This window comes from Carex rostrata, chromosome 9 (genome assembly GCF_964058835.1).
Source record: "Carex rostrata chromosome 9, lpCarRost1.2, whole genome shotgun sequence".
NCBI classification, from domain to species: Eukaryota; Viridiplantae; Streptophyta; class Magnoliopsida; order Poales; family Cyperaceae; genus Carex; species Carex rostrata.
In genome coordinates, this window is record NC_135926.1 from 1,852,590 (window position 1) to 1,869,438 (window position 16,849).

At 33.7% G+C, this 16,849-nt stretch overlaps 3 protein-coding genes across 3 annotated transcripts; all 3 read right to left on the reverse strand.

Moving 5' to 3' along the window:
• Positions 1–4,473: 4,473 nt before the first annotated feature.
• Positions 4,474–6,790, reverse strand: LOC144559005 (uncharacterized). The gene is made up of 3 exons (XM_078307902.1): positions 6,599–6,790; positions 5,863–5,948; positions 4,474–4,954 (listed from the first exon to the last, which is right to left on the reverse strand). Exons 1-3 carry the CDS (start codon positions 6,690–6,692, stop codon positions 4,700–4,702), a joined length of 435 nt encoding a protein of 144 aa, XP_078164028.1. The 5' UTR covers positions 6,693–6,790; the 3' UTR covers positions 4,474–4,699.
• Positions 6,791–9,357: 2,567 nt separating this feature from the next.
• On the reverse strand, positions 9,358–11,144 carry LOC144559006 (small ribosomal subunit protein uS14z/uS14y/uS14x). Its single transcript, XM_078307903.1, has 3 exons — positions 10,971–11,144; positions 9,958–10,057; positions 9,358–9,562 (listed from the first exon to the last, which is right to left on the reverse strand). The coding sequence occupies exons 1-3, from the start codon at positions 11,030–11,032 to the stop codon at positions 9,554–9,556; spliced, it is 171 nt and encodes a 56-aa protein (XP_078164029.1). The 5' UTR covers positions 11,033–11,144; the 3' UTR covers positions 9,358–9,553.
• Positions 11,145–12,723: 1,579 nt separating this feature from the next.
• ERV1 (Erv1/Alr family protein) lies at positions 12,724–15,410 on the reverse strand. Its single transcript, XM_078307901.1, has 6 exons — positions 15,181–15,410; positions 15,014–15,091; positions 14,605–14,652; positions 14,229–14,293; positions 13,439–13,516; positions 12,724–13,047 (listed from the first exon to the last, which is right to left on the reverse strand). The coding sequence occupies exons 1-6, from the start codon at positions 15,388–15,390 to the stop codon at positions 12,933–12,935; spliced, it is 594 nt and encodes a 197-aa protein (XP_078164027.1). The 5' UTR covers positions 15,391–15,410; the 3' UTR covers positions 12,724–12,932.
• Positions 15,411–16,849: the final 1,439 nt, after the last annotated feature.

Genomic DNA, 16,849 nt, shown 5'->3' on the forward strand with positions numbered 1-16,849 from the left:
GACAAAGAAAACAGTGATTGCTGTTCCTCACTTTTGATTTCTGGGGTCTCTCTAATCTCTTTTACAGATAGGCACCACTAGATAACTCTTTTTACATTCCATTTCACATTTAGTCTGGCTAAAAATATACATATGCCATGTGATTATACGGCTTATTAATTAGAGAAAGATTGAGGGGCCCATATTGCGTCTCGGATCTGAACTGCTCTTGTCACTGACACAAATGGGAGAAAAAGGATCTACTTCACTTTTGGTGTATCAGCAAAGATTCAAGTAATTTAAGAAACCATGACAATTTACTAAATTTGTCCCTTAACTCTTGGGTAATTGCCTTTTCATCCTTCTTGATAGCCTATGAAAGTATGAAGCGCATGACTAATTAAAGGCAAATTGGAGATGGAGCGGTAGTACAGTTGGCTAGGAAAAAAAGTTAGGACTGTGGGCTATCCAAGGTTGAAAGTTCGAGCCCCGCTCACGACTTCGCAGCCTATGCGAAGATTTCAAAAAGACTAATTAATGGCAAATTGCTTATTGCTCAAGTGATGAGTCACTAGCACAATTATTATAAAAAAAAAGAATGATTCAAATTCCCATCACTTGATAAGCATAATAATTAGTAGCATGATAGGCCTTTCATCTACTTCGAAAAATGAAACAAAAATAACCATAAATTAAATTTGCGACTGGAGTCTTTTTCCTTCTATTGGAAAAGGTAAATAAAGGTAAACTTCATTTTATATGGACTTCTTTTTCTTTGTATTAATAATGAATCAAAGAATGCATGACTCAGCCCACGCCATTTTCTCAGAATAGCCAGGTGCTGGTACAGTTGGTGGAGATGGTAATGAATTAGACTTATTTTGTGCGGATGGGAAATGAAGAGTAATAATTGGCTTAGGCAATGTGCATTGTGCATTGTGCAATATACAGGTATGTAACTTTCAATTTCAAGTACTTTTCTCCAGTCGATTATTTTATCAGTTCCCCCCCTTCAATTCGGCTAATTTGTTAAACCGCGGTCAATACTCAATATGGGCTAATATTTCACATGTGCAGTGTCAGATTGTTTTTGTTTAATTATTTTGTACAATTATACTGGTCCAAATGTTCAATATGTGCAGACTCAGTTTATTAAAATTTTACTGAAGCTGGTGGTATCTTTTTGCATGTGGTATTACTAAAATCAGATGTTTGTATAGTCTAGTATATCATTTCAGCAAAGTTGCTCCTGGTTTAGAATATCTTTTCTTCTTTGAATAATTCATCATTAGACTTGAGATGAGTAAAAATAATAGATAAAGCTGCAGAAGCTTGTTGTCAGCAGTTAGTTATCTTGTATTTGATTATATTATCTTTAGAATTAATAATAGTAGTTTTCACCAAAGTTAAAAAGAGTCAATCATGTGACTCATATGATCATATTTTTGCTACCTAACCATTAAAATTGAACGCACAAAACAACAAAATTAAACTAACATACACCATTTTTATGTGCTATTGAAAGTCAAGAATACAGTACAGCATTTCATAGGTAGTTGGTACATAATCAAACTACCACATATCAAGAGAAAAACATGGATGTGAACAGAGAAGAGGCATCATTTGAGGTTACATCTTGGCCTTTTCAAAGTTGTAATCACTAGAAACTTAGTACTCAATCAATTTACGTCATGTTCCACTAATGAGGAAAGTTTGTTAGCAGTATTAGCAATATAGGTGCCCCGTCAGTGAAATTAAGTGCCACCTAAAATAGTATAAATGAAGGAGAAAAATTGATGTGATCTATAACTAGACTCTAATTTTGCTTGTGATTGTGATCTAGAGAATGATAGTTCACGCATAAATTTTGTTAGCTAGTGCTAATCGCCCTCATAACCAAGATTATAATAATTCACCAAACATCTAATCTGCTTAATGTACCAATCATGGATTATTGTACCATCTGTTGTGACTTGTAAATGTGAAGAACAAGAGATACCATAAAATATATGTCATTGAATTGTATAATGATGGTTGGGTTTTATTTAGTTCCAAAAGCGTACTTTAAAAGCTTTCTTACTTTTTTAATTTCCAGGAAACATAGCACATTAATATAATGCTGAAACTGATTGCAACCCTGTTTGGCAAGTATAATAGACCCCAGTTATTGGTAAAGAAAAAAAAAATCAATAAATCAAAAGGAAGTGATTAGATTATAACCTTACAAGAACTCGTGCGAAAAAAAAATCATTCTAATGATGACAATGTTGGATTATAAAGAACAAACAATTACGCTTTATTTAGATATCAAATAATTACATCCAAAAAGCAATTCTCATCTTAATTTAAGGACTGTCATATGTCAGAAGTCAACCATAAACTTAAATCTGAAATGCAAAACATAATATCTGATTTCATGGATATTTTCATGAAATAACTCGATCCTTCAAGAGACTGCCTACTGTCTCCATGTGCGTGAGACAAGTCTTCAATGGCAAGAAGCCCCCTTTTTGTCGGTTCATCGTATGGTCGTAGATTAGGCCTTCCAAGACAACAAGATGTGGCTCTCGAGATATATATATCTCCAATTTTCTCAATGGATCTCTCATATCTTTTCTTTGATGGTGGAAGAAGAAGAGAAGACACTCACATCTGTAAAATTGTGATTGTTTAGAAACTGAGTTGTTCGTTATCTTGTGTCTTGAGGACCTATCCTCATATAGCGGCGCACTTCCAAACCACGCATGCGGCTACACAAACCAAGTCGGTTGTACTATAAAACCGCCTTTCTTTCAGTCCACGTTCCCAAGTCCAAAATTAACCTGTACCGGTTTGTGCTACCTTGCCTCGCTACACAAACGGCCACACATAATTGCTTGTAAGGCTTAATACCAAACTCGGGAATTTTGTGCGGCCAGACACAAAATTGCCATGCGTGCTTTTTGCACAAACAGCCGCACACAATTAGTGTTGCCATGATGGGCCACACCTATGGCCGCATGGGCTCTATCTTTCCAATCCAACTCGATGTGCATCTCTGTACATTTACTCTGGTTTTGTGCAGCCTCATAGGATCACACATATGGCCGCACAAATCCTCTGAATAGGCAGTTTTTTGAATTGCAAATCTCAGAATCAATCTATTAATGATTTGATATTTATCTAAATTGTTATATACATTTATAGAACACATCCTATTAAATACATAGATTGTCTAATATCTTAATTTCATATTAAATCACTTAATTGTAACAATCATATATGACAATATACAATTCATAATTATATTACATACATGTTCAACTTTGGATTAGACAATTCACTAACTAATTAATCACTAACAAGGCCACTATTATAACCCAGCAATTGTTACTTTCTAAATGACTATCGTCTTTGCTATGAATTCCCTACCAACACCACACGAACAAATAAACATGCACTAAAGAATGCCAGAAAATAGGTAGAGTCAAATTAAGCTCAGGTTACAAGAGTACTTCAAAAGCAATCGAGTAAATTTCAATATCCAGAAAGCTTCATCACTGCTAGGGGTGTCAATGACACCCGTTTACTCTACCCGTATCGTATTCGATAAGACAGATATAGGTAAGATTTTTTTGTCGTTAACTTATTAGGTATGGGTATGGGTAAGGATTTTTTTTCGTTAGATAAACATGTATAGGTACGGGTAAATGTTATTTCGTACCCGTTGGGTAACGGGTAATTATATAAAATAAATTATATCATAAGAAAAATATTATGCTAAATATTTTACTTTTTTATTTTAATGTTAATTTATTATTTAGTTAAGAAATTGAATTTGTTAGAAGAGATATTTGTGATATTTTTTTTTCTTAATAAAAAACTATTACTTATAATTAATTGCATATTTATATTTTAATTTTATATTAGTAATTGTGATTGCATATGTATGACATGATAAGTTTTAATGGTTTATTTGTAAAAATAATAAAACTATTATATTTGTATTGTTCGTTATTTGTCCACTACCGTTTCGTTACCCGCTAATCTTAACGGGTATGGATAAGGTAGGGTAAGGAAAAATTTTAATGGGTATGAGTAAGATCAATTCTTAGTGGATATAAATATGAAAATAGTTCCACCCTACCCGTATCGTACCCATTGACACCCCTAATCACTGCATATATAAATTCGCTCGGATTAACAAGCGCACCATACCCTGTGTACGGTATACTAGGTACTGTGTTGCAAGAAAAAGAAATTATAATATGCACCTTATTAATTGTTCAAGTACAAATTCAGCAGCCATAATTCATGTCAGGTAATTTCATAAAAATACAAAGCACTCAGTTGTATGAGTCTTCATCTAGACATTGCAATGGAGGTGAATAATATGTATTTAGTTTCCGTTTACCAGAGTTAGACAGCAGATGCATAGATATACTTTAGGATAAAATAAAATAACTTCTGATTTACAGCAGATAAGTGTACAACTTTATATTAGAAGCACTATAACCAAAGTGAAATACCAATCGTGCAATACTAGAAGCAATGATAAGCAGAGTGAATACAAATCGTGCAAAGCTAATTAGTACCGGGGTTAAACAAAGCTGTTCCTTGGCATTTTAAGCAACCTAAAGTAGGAAAAATATAATACATCTAACATCTTACAAGCACACGTAATCTGGAAAAGAAAAAAGGATACAACATAACCATTTTCAAACTCGTAGAAGATAAATTGCTACATATTGGGAGGTGGAGAAAAAACTGGTTGGTTGAGGGGCCCAGGTGCAGACCCGGATGCATGCCTAGGTGTAGCAGCAGGTGGGGTAGGTCGAGGTATATATGGCATTAGAGGAGTCCCATGTTCAATCGGCCCATTTTTTATGCTGGCCTTTGAATTTGGAGTTGGATCAAAGTGAGGGTAGTCTTCTACATAGAAGTTCTCAGGGTTGATTTCAGTTTTGGATCTTGCTTTGGTCATGCTATTTGTTTCCTGAGAAATTTAAAAGAGATTGTGTATATATATATGCTTTTGTATTGCAGTTAATGATAAAAAAACAACAACAATGTAGCGACATGCCGTGCTATCGCCTCGAAAAGCTATCATATAGATTTCAAATGACAAATCCAGCCCATTTGAAACCAATCTACTTCAAAGGTGATGTGTTTACATGCAACATTAATTTATAAGGCTTTGAATTCAATAAGTATAAAGTCAAGTAGTAACAAAATGATGAAAAATGAATGCATTAAATTAACTTATAAATCTTCATTTTTACCGCTTGACTTTGTACGAAATGAGTTCGAAAATTCACAAACTTTGCATGTAAACGCATCACTTGTGAAGTAGATCAGTTTCAACGGTGTGAATTTATCGTTTGAAGCCTATACAATAGGTTTTCGAGACTATAGCACGGCATGTCGCTATACTATCGATAGCACGCCAACCAAACTCATTGAACTTGGGAGTGGCTAAAGCCTTGCCTTAAATCAGTACATGTTTTCTAGTGTTCTTTGAAGCTATATCATTACTGTAAGTCTAAAAACACATTAATTCAAATAAAGCATCTGCCACTGGACTGGGTTTGACCTTGTATCAGTAGTAAATACTGTACTTTGTACCTGACCTTTAATAATGAAAAACATGCAATCGGTCAAAATTCATCTGGAGATCATCTGATCAGTTTAAAATTCTTCTTCAGATGTACCTTTTTCGATAAGATCTTGAGGTGTACTTGAATTTTGGAATAAATGGAGTGACGTAATTAACACAATGTTCCATTCAGTATAAAATAAGAAAGAAAGAAAGACAAATAGATTTCAATTGAAAAATCATAGTTTGGTGGTCAATTTGAGACACGGGAAATAGCTAAATCTAATGAAGTCTTCTCAAAACAATACCTTCATTATTCTTCTTGTAGTAGTGATCACTTCACTGATTCCTCTGTGAGCAAGTTCCGAATGATCATTGTCCCAATGGTTCAAACCTGTATTGAATGTATTTCTGGTTTCAGACACGCCAAATATATATAACCATCACAGTTTCGACGAAGTAAATAAAGTGAAGTTGCTAAACAAAAATATTGGTCAACCCAGAATCGTCTTCAATGCATCTGTGAATTAATACCATCTTCAAGTTTATCGGTCGTATTTTCTTTCCCTTTCCTTTGTTAGGGCTGCTATTTGATTTGGACTGGAAAAAATTTTAAATCAAAAGCAGCAGAAAAAAGCCAAACAATGGCTATAATTTCACTAATTTTTTCTTGTATCAATCAGAACTTATGTCCATAAAATGGATTTTGTTAATTGATTGTGGTTGTAAATTAGAGGTGCATGCAATCAGGCAAACTATATTAGAAATTTAAATTGAACTATGAGAAAATAAACATTACCCATTTAAATCCGAATGATCTATTGGCATTGCTAACTTATCATTTAATCTCTTATGAACATATTTTATGATTTTAGATTTTAGGCTACAAGCTCTTCTTAAATGATAGTTGTAAAATATCCCCTAATTAAAATACCATTGCGCTTCAATCAACTTCTAATGGGAAGGCATATTACAAATAAACAGTAATAAATATCTAATAAAAAAAACCAAACCATTACCAAAGGCAAAAAAAAAAGGACTTACCAGTTTTGACATTGCTGTCGTGGTTTGACAAAAGCAGCATCACAAGAGCAAATCCTGTGACAAGGACCAAAATCCAAAGTCTGAATCTCCTCATTTTTTTCCCCCTCAAATTACAGAATTGCTTCCTTATATGTGGGTAGGTTAAGTAAAGAGGAAAAACTCCTATAGAATTTGACAGAGTACAGATAAATAAAAATGAAAGGTGAATTGAAATGCACTGCCATTCCCACACCTATCTCCTTCTATTTTACTAATTTCTCACACAAGAAAGAGAGAGAAAGGGAGTATGGGGCGCAGAGGAGGATTAAATGCAGAGGATGCTATGGAAATCGAGCCAAGAGAGAGGAACAGAGATATTTAATGAAAAGAAGAAGAATAAAAAAGTTATCATGTTGCTCTGTTGCTCTTTCACGCTTTTACCTTATGGTAAATCGTAAAAGAGTACTTCAAAATTTGAAATTAAGAATCAATATTATATGCATATTTTCTTCTTATTACTTTTTATTTGTGCCTTATTTGTTAAAATTAATAAATAACAAATGATTAAATGATAATCAAGTAAAATAATAATTTATATAATTTTAGATCAAATAAATAGCAAGCAGATAATTAAAATGCTTTAAACCATAATTTGCATTGTTCTATGTGTGAGAGGAGCATGATTGAAATTCAGTATTTGTGAGTTAGAAATTTTTTTATCCTAATCTCATGATAAAAAATAAACAACATCATGTATATAATATTGCACAATATAATAAAAGTTATATTTTTGGTAGTCACAATAATAGAATATAAATATTAATTAAATAAAATTATATAAAATGCAGCTTAGATGTAAATTATTGTCATTATATGCAATATTATATGATTAAATGGATAGCTACAAATCGTCATATATGATATTTTTGTTCATCTTATATAGGATAGTGAATATGAAATGGAGAGCCTTAGGCATCCACCCACTGTTGTCCATCTTTTGTATCCAACTAATAATTGTCAATCTGTAAACTAAAATTAATTGTTACGAATATATAAATCTATGTAAATAAAATTTCGTTTAATAAATAACTGTTGGCACTTGTGAAGTATCGATCAACATATATGAGGTGAAAATGAGTCGACATAAAAGATGATATACTATAAAACGGAGTGAGGCTACGCTACTCTGCATAGCGCAGATTGGTGTACTACATATCATTTTTTTTTTCAATGTCCAAATACAATATGAACCGTTCAATATGAGTTTTATATGAAAATATATCAAATTTCACATTTTTTAGAAACTTTTGAGATAAATAGAAAATCACTTGATCTAAATATTCTAGACCATTCAAAAGTGGTGATTTTATATTTAAAAATAATATAAAAATATATATATTTTTTAGTTTGCAAGTACATTTTTATATAAAAATCACACTGAACATTTCACATGAATTATTTGGACTTGTGAAAATATAATTCTTAGTGCGGATCAATCTTCGTTATGCATAGTATTGTAGCCTCACTCATATAAGACAGAGCTCATATGAAATAGTTCTAATGTGTGTTAACTAAGGGCCTGTTCGGCTGCACAATGGGAATAGGAATAGGAACATAAAATTTTTGAACTGAAATTTACTGTTTATGTGGGAAAAAAAAAATTCAGTCTGAGTGAATTTTTTTTTTCCCACGTGAACAGTATTTTCGGGATTACATCCGAACAGGCCCTAAGTGAATTTTATTTTTCCCACGTGAACAGTATTTTGTGGGAAGTAGCCGAACAAGCCCTAAATATTTTTCTTATCCGTACTTGTATTTAATACACTAACAAAAATATATGTACTCGTACCCATCTCATGTAATATTAGTTTAGATTGGATAAATAGATAAACAAATTTTATTCACATCCCTAATTTAGTAGCACGCCTTTTCCTTTTGAAGGTTTTTATAGATTGTTCTATACCTATACTAATTAAGAATTACTGTTATGTTCTCATCCTCTAAACAATATCTCATATGATACCCATTCTTATTTAATATAGTCATATAGAGGATCAATTAGGTTAGACACATTAAACCTGCTCAAATTGTTATTTCAAAATTCAACCTGTTAAACTGGGCTTGTCGTTGGGCCTAAATCTCATCTACTTCGACCCGATAATCCCCTATATATTTTTTTTTTACTATTCTAAGCATATATTTAAATATCAAATTGAAAACTTCCAAATAATAATCTGTTCATAAGCATATCTAGTTGTAATCCGTACAACTGCAGTATGTAAATAATATTAACAAATGCCATAAAAATGTATATGGTTATCACCCTATTGCTTAGACAAAAAATACTAAATGTTGTTTATTGCATTATTAAATTTTGATCATAAGTTTTAATTCTCAACCACAAATAAGGATTGACGAAAACAAACGAGGAACCATTCTATGTATTTTTGAAAGCAGTGTTATCAGAATCGGACTGGTCGGTTTTAGTAGTGAACAGAACCCAGTTCTTTTAAGCATATAGCAAATGGTAAACCCCCAAAATGAGTAATAAGATTCAGTATACACATTTGATGTTTATCGTTATATATAAACACAATTTAAAAAATGCAAGGCACATCTAGTGCATGACACCCTAGAAAAGAACAAAACCAAACCATAAAAGAACTTGGGTAAATAAATTCCAGGGGAGGAAAATGAAACAAGATAAGACCTGCATTCATCACCAGTAGGCATTCCAAACCATAAAAAGAGACTTGGAACTTAGTTATTTTTCAAGTAAATTGATCAAAAAGGAGAAGCATTAAGATTGACTACAGGTTCAACTGGCACAGAAAAAAAGAATCACATAATTCTTCACTAGCAAAACAAGATGTACTGAAATATTAAGAGACAGGTAACATGGTGTAGAATTTTGCATAAATCAAAGTACACGTTAACTTCCTTGATCCCTAAGTTCCACACTCTATTCCATCTGGTTTAGCGGTACTGCAGATGTAAACAAACAAACAAACAAAAAGTAAAAACACATATTCAGGAACCAACATATACACAGTTATTGCTGTGCAGTCACCCTTGGTAGTATAATTCAAAATAAACAATCACCACAAACAGAATAATCAAACAAAATGATACTCCAAAGAAGATTTCAAAGATATTCAAAGGCCAAATACCCAAGAAACAAATTTAAAAACAGTACACCATTAAATGCATAGATCGGCCAGTCCAGCAAATCAAATCTTAATTATAAGTCATAACAACAGATTTTGCACATCACAGGTTGAGACAAACCAATTTATCTTCACGTGATAAACACGCATCACCATTGTGTATTCACATTTTACTTCATCAGAAGAAAATAAATCATTAATAAAATATAGTACCTTGATGAAGCCAATCTGCTTGGCGTTGCTGCGGAAGCACTGGCGGCAGCACATCAGTCCGTACTTCCTGATTATGGCATGTGGGTTGCCACACACACGGCTACATCAATACATGAAAGTAATATTAGAAACTTGAGAAATGCATTATTACAGCATATGGTGATTGAATCACCCTCTAAAACAAGCTATTATTTGTAGATTCCAACATTATATATATGTTTATAAAGCTATAAAAAATCCAAATATTATAATAACACCAGTTGAACAGGAAGGTCAACATAGCTGATTATCATAAAAGAACATCATCTCATACAACTAAGGAAAGACACAAACTGCCATCATTATATTAAGCAGATTCTGACACTTTAGTGTACTCTTTACTCGCTGCTAATCAGACCTATAATGATAGTGTGACATGACATGTTTCTTTTTACATGCTTCTTGCAAATGAAAGTTGATGAAATTAGATGAAAAATACAACAAAAAGAACTACATACAGATACATATAAATGATCACAAATGAAACATAAAAAATACCACAAATTAACATTGATAGAGAATATATGCATCCGAAATGTGTCGAGCAATTAAGTCCAACATGCATTTAACCATTAACTATCATTGTATGAAGACTAAATTGGATATGCAACACTTAATTCATTTCCCATGTAATTAAGGACACAAAAAAGTTTATAGCAGAGAAACCAAGTTGATAGGATAAATAAAGTAAAACCGTTCCTAACCACGACGGTCAACCTTATACAGCTGACGGATCAATAAACCCATACTATTGGATTAAATCCAGCTTACGACCGACCTCTCTTATACGGATGATAAATCAGCAAACTAAAAAATCAGTTGAATTCGCAATCACGACTGATCAATCTCAGATAACAAAACGATTCTATTTATATCGCTAATACCAATATCTCTGCACTTTCTGGTTACGATGCAACAAAATTAACAATTGAAAAAGATAAAAAAAGAGAGAGAGAGAGAGAGAATCGACATACCAAGCGCGGGATCCAGGGCCATAGCTCTTCGGATGCGAGTTCCAAACGTTAGAGTGTCCCATCTCTCTTTCCTGCTCTCTCCTCTCTCCTCTCTCCCTCGACTAGAAATGTATTTCTCGGAAGAATAGAGGCGAGGCGACGTGCGGCGCTAAACTGGAGGAGAGGTTTTTATACTGAACACAAAACCCTAGACTGGAAATTACTTATAATGGGCCGGGCTCCAATATTATTTTTACCAAAACATGGGCCGAAGTGCTAATGCGGCGGTAAAGCCTGGAGGTGTTGATACTGCGGTTCGGCTCCCTCTAATTATTTGTATGGATACTACTATAGTTGTATGCAAATCTATACCACCTGCTTTTTATTTTATTTATCTTCTATCTTTTATTTTTTATATCGAGTATGTAATTTCTTGATCCACTGATGGTTCATATTAAGAGTAATGATCCGTCAGGACTCAGATTAAATTAATCAATTTTTGGAGCTAATTTTGATCGTTGATTATTTCTCGATCGATCATTGAGATCATTAAACATGTTGCATTGTTAAGAGCATCTCCATCAATGTAATTGATTAGCAATTGCAAGACAGTTGTTAAATTGAAAGCAGTCATTAATTATAAAATAAATGTATTTATGAAAGGGTATTAATGTCAAAATTTTACTTTTTAAAGAATAATAACTGCTAATTTTCTCAAATAAAAGTGCTTTTGAAAGCTTTTATACTTGGAATATCATTTGTCATCATTAATCTGGCAATTGGAAATTAATTTTTTATTCTATTTCCTCTCCATTGCTCGTCAGTGTAATTCTAAACTAAACAAATTTTCAGTTAATCTCAATTCATAGAAGCTAATGTAATAATTTTCAAGGGAGAAATTTGGGTCCAACAACGCCCATCGGATTCATATTTGAGTTTAATGGGTTCCTAATCCGTCTAATTTGCATTAAGATCTGTACACATCTGCTTTAATATTAATGTAGATTTAACATGGATCTTAAAACAGATCGGAGAGACTGAGAACCTATTAAACTCAAATTTGAGTTCGACGGGTGTTGGACTCAAATTGCTCCCCAAGGTATCAAATTACCAAGTTCTCCATCAATTTAATCAATTGCAAGACTCAGAAAAGTAAGGATATGCCATGCATTAGTGGCATAAGCATAATAAATATCGGTAAGATAGGCGAATTCACACCCTCCCCGGTACCGTGAAAGGGAATGGATCCCGATCTTTTAAGTTTGCACAAATCTACAAACCCAAATAATACTGACCCTGCGCTAGCCCGAATCTCAAAACAGCTGAGAGTAAATGAAGGGAATCTTTTACGCACATTGGCGAGGATACTTGCAACTTGTCCAAGATAGGCTGCATGCATGCATCCTTTGTAGTGATGACCGAGTGTCCATTCTTATATTTTCTCTAATATGTAGATTTTTCTGACTCTATCGGCTATATAAAATAGCTTACAGAATATGAGACACCGCTAAAATTTTGTAGCATATTAACAAGGGAAATAATAAACCAAAAATTATAAAAATTCATTAGTATATGATAAAAACTTGTGTCAACGATGTGATGATAACATTGTAAAATTGAATTATAAGAAACTTAACTCATGATAATGACAATAATCTTGCATTTTTAGCGACGTATAATGATAATCTTTTCTTTTACAATAAAATAGTAGCAGATAATCTTTCGATAAATGTCATATTGGACGACTTGGATTGATGGCACCGACATTGTAAGATGGAATATAAACCATGGTATGAATTTATGGGGTTCTCAATTTATCAATTCGGCACATATACAGACACACTCATGCTTGCAGTTGTATCAAGCAGTTTTAAATTCTCAGTCTAAGCCAAAATAGAAAATGTATAAATTTTAATTTTCATTCTACCAGTTCCTCCAAAACACTACATAAGCTCTTACCCAGAATGAAAACATGCACAAGTATTAATATTTAATATCAATCTCTGGAGTGCCGTCAAGGTCGCACGAACGGTCCTTGCAATCTAACTTGCCCCACCGTGCATTCACTCTCTGACAAGGAAAGATCACCTTGCCAAGGCTGCAAAATAAAATTATTATTAATAATAACAAGGACAAGTAAAAACAAAATTACAAGAACGCCAAGGTTCAATTGCATGTACACCCCTACAAATAATCAAACTATAAGGCGTACACTTTGAGGACAAGTGCAATATCACATATAGAGTGTATTACCTCTTCTCCTAGTTCATCAGGGAAAAAAAATGCACCCTATTATATCTCTTCCTTGTTAATGTGAGATACTCAGCATGTTTTCTGGATCATGTCTGCTACTTCTCTTGTTGCAACTATAAACCAAGTATTCCTTGTTTTCACTTTCTAATTGAGAATTAATATTCCATTGTTGGTGTTGATTTCATTCAGAGGTTATGACACAAATGTTCCCATTTAGAAAGATTTCTGTTAGTTACCTTCGATTGACCACATTATGGACATGACATAGCCATTGGGAGAACTCCTCTTGTGATCCAGCCTGCACAGGATTTGCTCTGCCACATAAAAGAAATGATCAAAAGGATATAAACAAGTACAAACTGACTTCACGAATACAAAACAATACAAACATCAAGAGTACGAAATGGCATCTGACTTCACTACATTGCTAGTGCACACACTTCAGTTATTTTATTTTTCATTTCACAATTGTCAATAATGAGGTAAATCTTTGACCCACAAAAAGAAAAATAATCGATTTGCAATATCTCTCAGTAAGAAAATCTTGGACGGATAATAAAAAACATCCCTTGATTTTTTCTGTTATTTTAACAAAAAAAATCTATCAGTTCTTAAAAAAAAATGTTTCCAGCAATGAATGCAAGCTATATTCTAATTTTAACTTACTTTATTATTTTGCATGACAAATTATATTCTATTCAGAATGATATTTCAAAAACAATAAACTTATCATTATTGATTTTCTTTACAGTGTATTGGAAGAACAGAGATCTTCTGATTACATATTCCTTGTTTTTCAAAATGACAACAAAAATAGTTACATTGATAACACAGCTTCTGTGAGAACCGAATAATGAGAATTCATGAACTTACGCTTCCAAAAGGTATGTGGCTTTTAATATAGTTTCCAATAAGAAACATGACACATTAAAAGATATGAATGTAAAAGAAAGTGCAACTTCAAAAGAAAATATGAAATTGACCATGTAATTTTGCAGAATCAAGGTAGGATTCACAATGACTCACTTCAAAATTTCCTTAAAATGATCTTGGCAGTCTTTGCAGGGGTACATCCGTGACAAGATAGCCATCTACAAGTGAATACACAACCTTTTATCCTATTGTCAGATTCAATGACACAAAACAATTTTCAATAGAGACTGAACACGTTAAAAGAATATTTTGTTGGAAAAAACAAATGAAGATAAACTGAACAAGAGAACCACCAACAAAGTTAGGCATCACAAGGTCTGACATACACTGGTATAGACCGTGGCAGATCCACTATCTGCCATACCTGTTACTGGTTGATGCAGTACCACATTAAACACTGCAGAACCCAAAACTTCCTAAACCCAAAAATTTTGACAGAGAAAAAAGATGAAAGAAATATAATGAATACCAATTCTTTGGCATCCCGTCTTTGTTGCCTGGTCGGCTGGTCTGGATACTGAATAGGTAACAAGAAACGTGTTAAAAAGAAGGTGAGATTAATTTATCAAATTGCAGACAATGAAAACGTGTATAAGCATAAGACCAATAATTGGAAAATCCCAAATAGCACAGAAACCAAGCATAAGAGAATGCTTCCCAGAAATACCTAAACTATTATTCCCCAAGGCAATTTGCTGATTAACAGTACCGTAACCAAGGCGTAAGAATAGAGAAAATATTTAATTGGATTCCTAATTTTCTGTCAGCCTTCTAGTGCAAAAAAAAAAAAAAAAAAATGTTCAGGTCAATAAATAATGACTGCCAATGAAATATAATAGAGAGAAGAAAAATAGCCATATAGGCAAAATATCAAACACCTGAGCTGCAATGGTATGAAGCAAAGTCCATGTAGCCCTGCCAAGCTCCTCTTTGGTCAAAGGCTTCACTTCTTTCTCCTGCGCATTTACTCAAACACGTAAACAACCGCTCACTCGGACACTCAAAATCTTTATTTTTGACATCTCAAATGCAACGAAGAGAGCACCTTTATTGTTGGCGCAGCTACCGTCGTCTCGGCACCGAGCGAGAAAGACGAGAAGGGGCGGAGCGGGTTGGTTGTAAGAGAGTAAATGGTCAACTCGTCGGTGGTACAGTCAGGCGCTATGAGAAATCGCGAAAGGTGGGTCTGGAGAGAGCGCGAGATTGAAGCGACTGTGTTTATTAGAGGTTTTAATGGATTCTCCTTCTCCGACATCTCTCTTAAAAAAATTGTAGGAAGTCGCCGATAAGGATTAGAGGCAAAAGAAGGCTTGCGGGCAGCGAACCCTTTTGCGGAATTCGGATCCTGTCCGGTACCGTAAAAGTGCATTTTTAGAATTAGCGGATCCGGACCGTTATTTTAATTTTGCACGATCACATAGCACTAATGATATTGCTCTTGTACTAGCACCGATTCGGAGTAAATCTGGACTGTTCCTTGTGCGTTTGGATGGAGCGATAATAACACTATTTTTTTGAGATGTTTGAATGGAGCAAGAATAGTACTGACTCATGATTATTATTTGTTTGTTTTATATGAGTTAGCTCACTATTTTACTAACCCAATCAAATATTGAATTAGCTACTATTTTCAAACTTGGATTCCTTTTTGCAGTGGTAGGGATCTCAAAAAGTTGGATAGGTGTGCCGATTCCTACTGTGAGTCTGTGATTTGTGTATTATGTAATGTGATTATTCGTGTGATGTGGTTATTTTTTAAAATTTGACACGGTACAATACGACATGTGGAACTGATCACGGCATGGTACATCACACGAAAGATCGAGTCACGAGTCACGTGTGATTATGACCAAATGTGATCAAATATGATCAAACGTGACCGATCATGTTTGATCACAACGTGACTAATGTGTTGTAACTATCCTTTCAAAATTAATTACAACACAATACATATAATCCATGTAGCTCACGGTACGTCATGTAATTCAAAATTATGATACAGCGCCAATTTTGCTAAGAACCTGAAGATGCATATCACTTATTCTTTCAGTGTTTTTTTGCTAGACATGTATAGTTCTATATGGATCTATGCCAACACTATATGGGTCAATGGATATGGGTCAATGGAGATCCATTTCTGATGTGGTTCAATTTGCTTATACTTTACCTAAAATAGCTAGGACTGCTTTCTTAATTGTTGTTAGTGCCATCATTTGGAGTATATGGCAATAGGAATAATCTTTGTTTTAATAACTCTATAATCAGGTAGACATGTCATTCTAACCATCATTTCTTTGGTTGTCTATTGGACAGGCAAACTAACTAAGAATGTGCTGGTGGAGGCCAATGCATGGATGTTTGCTGATGTGGATGTCGTTCCACTCCAGGTAGCCCCACCATAAGAGGAGCAGATGGTTGTTCGCACAGAATATATGCTACAAAGTTTCAGTATAGCAAGCTATACCTTTTAAACCTTTGTTATACTCTGTCAAATCAGATAGCAAGTGCACTATCCTATCGATGAGTATGCTCAGGTATCGATCCACAGGGACGGAAGAAAATGACCGGACTCGTCTTAAAATTACTTGAGATTCTAGAAGTGAGAAAAATTGGTTTGATTTAATCCTAACAATTCTACTGATTTATGACAAGTTTAAAAGACAATAAAAAGAATTAAAGTTGTTTTCAAATGATAAAAAGGCGTTTCCAGGGTT

Excerpts from the sequence above, each read along its gene's own strand:
- LOC144559005 (XM_078307902.1), bottom strand. The coding sequence starts at position 6,692 with ATGAGGAGATTCAGACTTTGGATTTTGGTCCTTGTCACAGGATTTGCT. Across the intron at positions 5,949-6,598 it reads CGACAGCAATGTCAAAACTG|GTTTGAACCATTGGGACAAT; the intron begins GTAAGTCCTTTT and ends CATTCAATACAG. Across the intron at positions 4,955-5,862 it reads CTACAAGAAGAATAATGAAG|GAAACAAATAGCATGACCAA; the intron begins GTATTGTTTTGA and ends TAAATTTCTCAG.
- ERV1 (XM_078307901.1), bottom strand. The coding sequence starts at position 15,390 with ATGTCGGAGAAGGAGAATCCATTAAAACCTCTAATAAACACAGTCGCT. Across the intron at positions 14,294-14,604 it reads GACGGGATGCCAAAGAATTG|ATGGCTATCTTGTCACGGAT; the intron begins GTATTCATTATA and ends ATTCACTTGTAG. Across the intron at positions 13,517-14,228 it reads CATTTTAAGGAAATTTTGAA|AGCAAATCCTGTGCAGGCTG; the intron begins GTGAGTCATTGT and ends TTTATGTGGCAG.
- LOC144559006 (XM_078307903.1), bottom strand. The coding sequence starts at position 11,032 with ATGGGACACTCTAACGTTTGGAACTCGCATCCGAAGAGCTATGGCCCT. Across the intron at positions 10,058-10,970 it reads GGCCCTGGATCCCGCGCTTG|CCGTGTGTGTGGCAACCCAC; the intron begins GTATGTCGATTC and ends GTATTGATGTAG.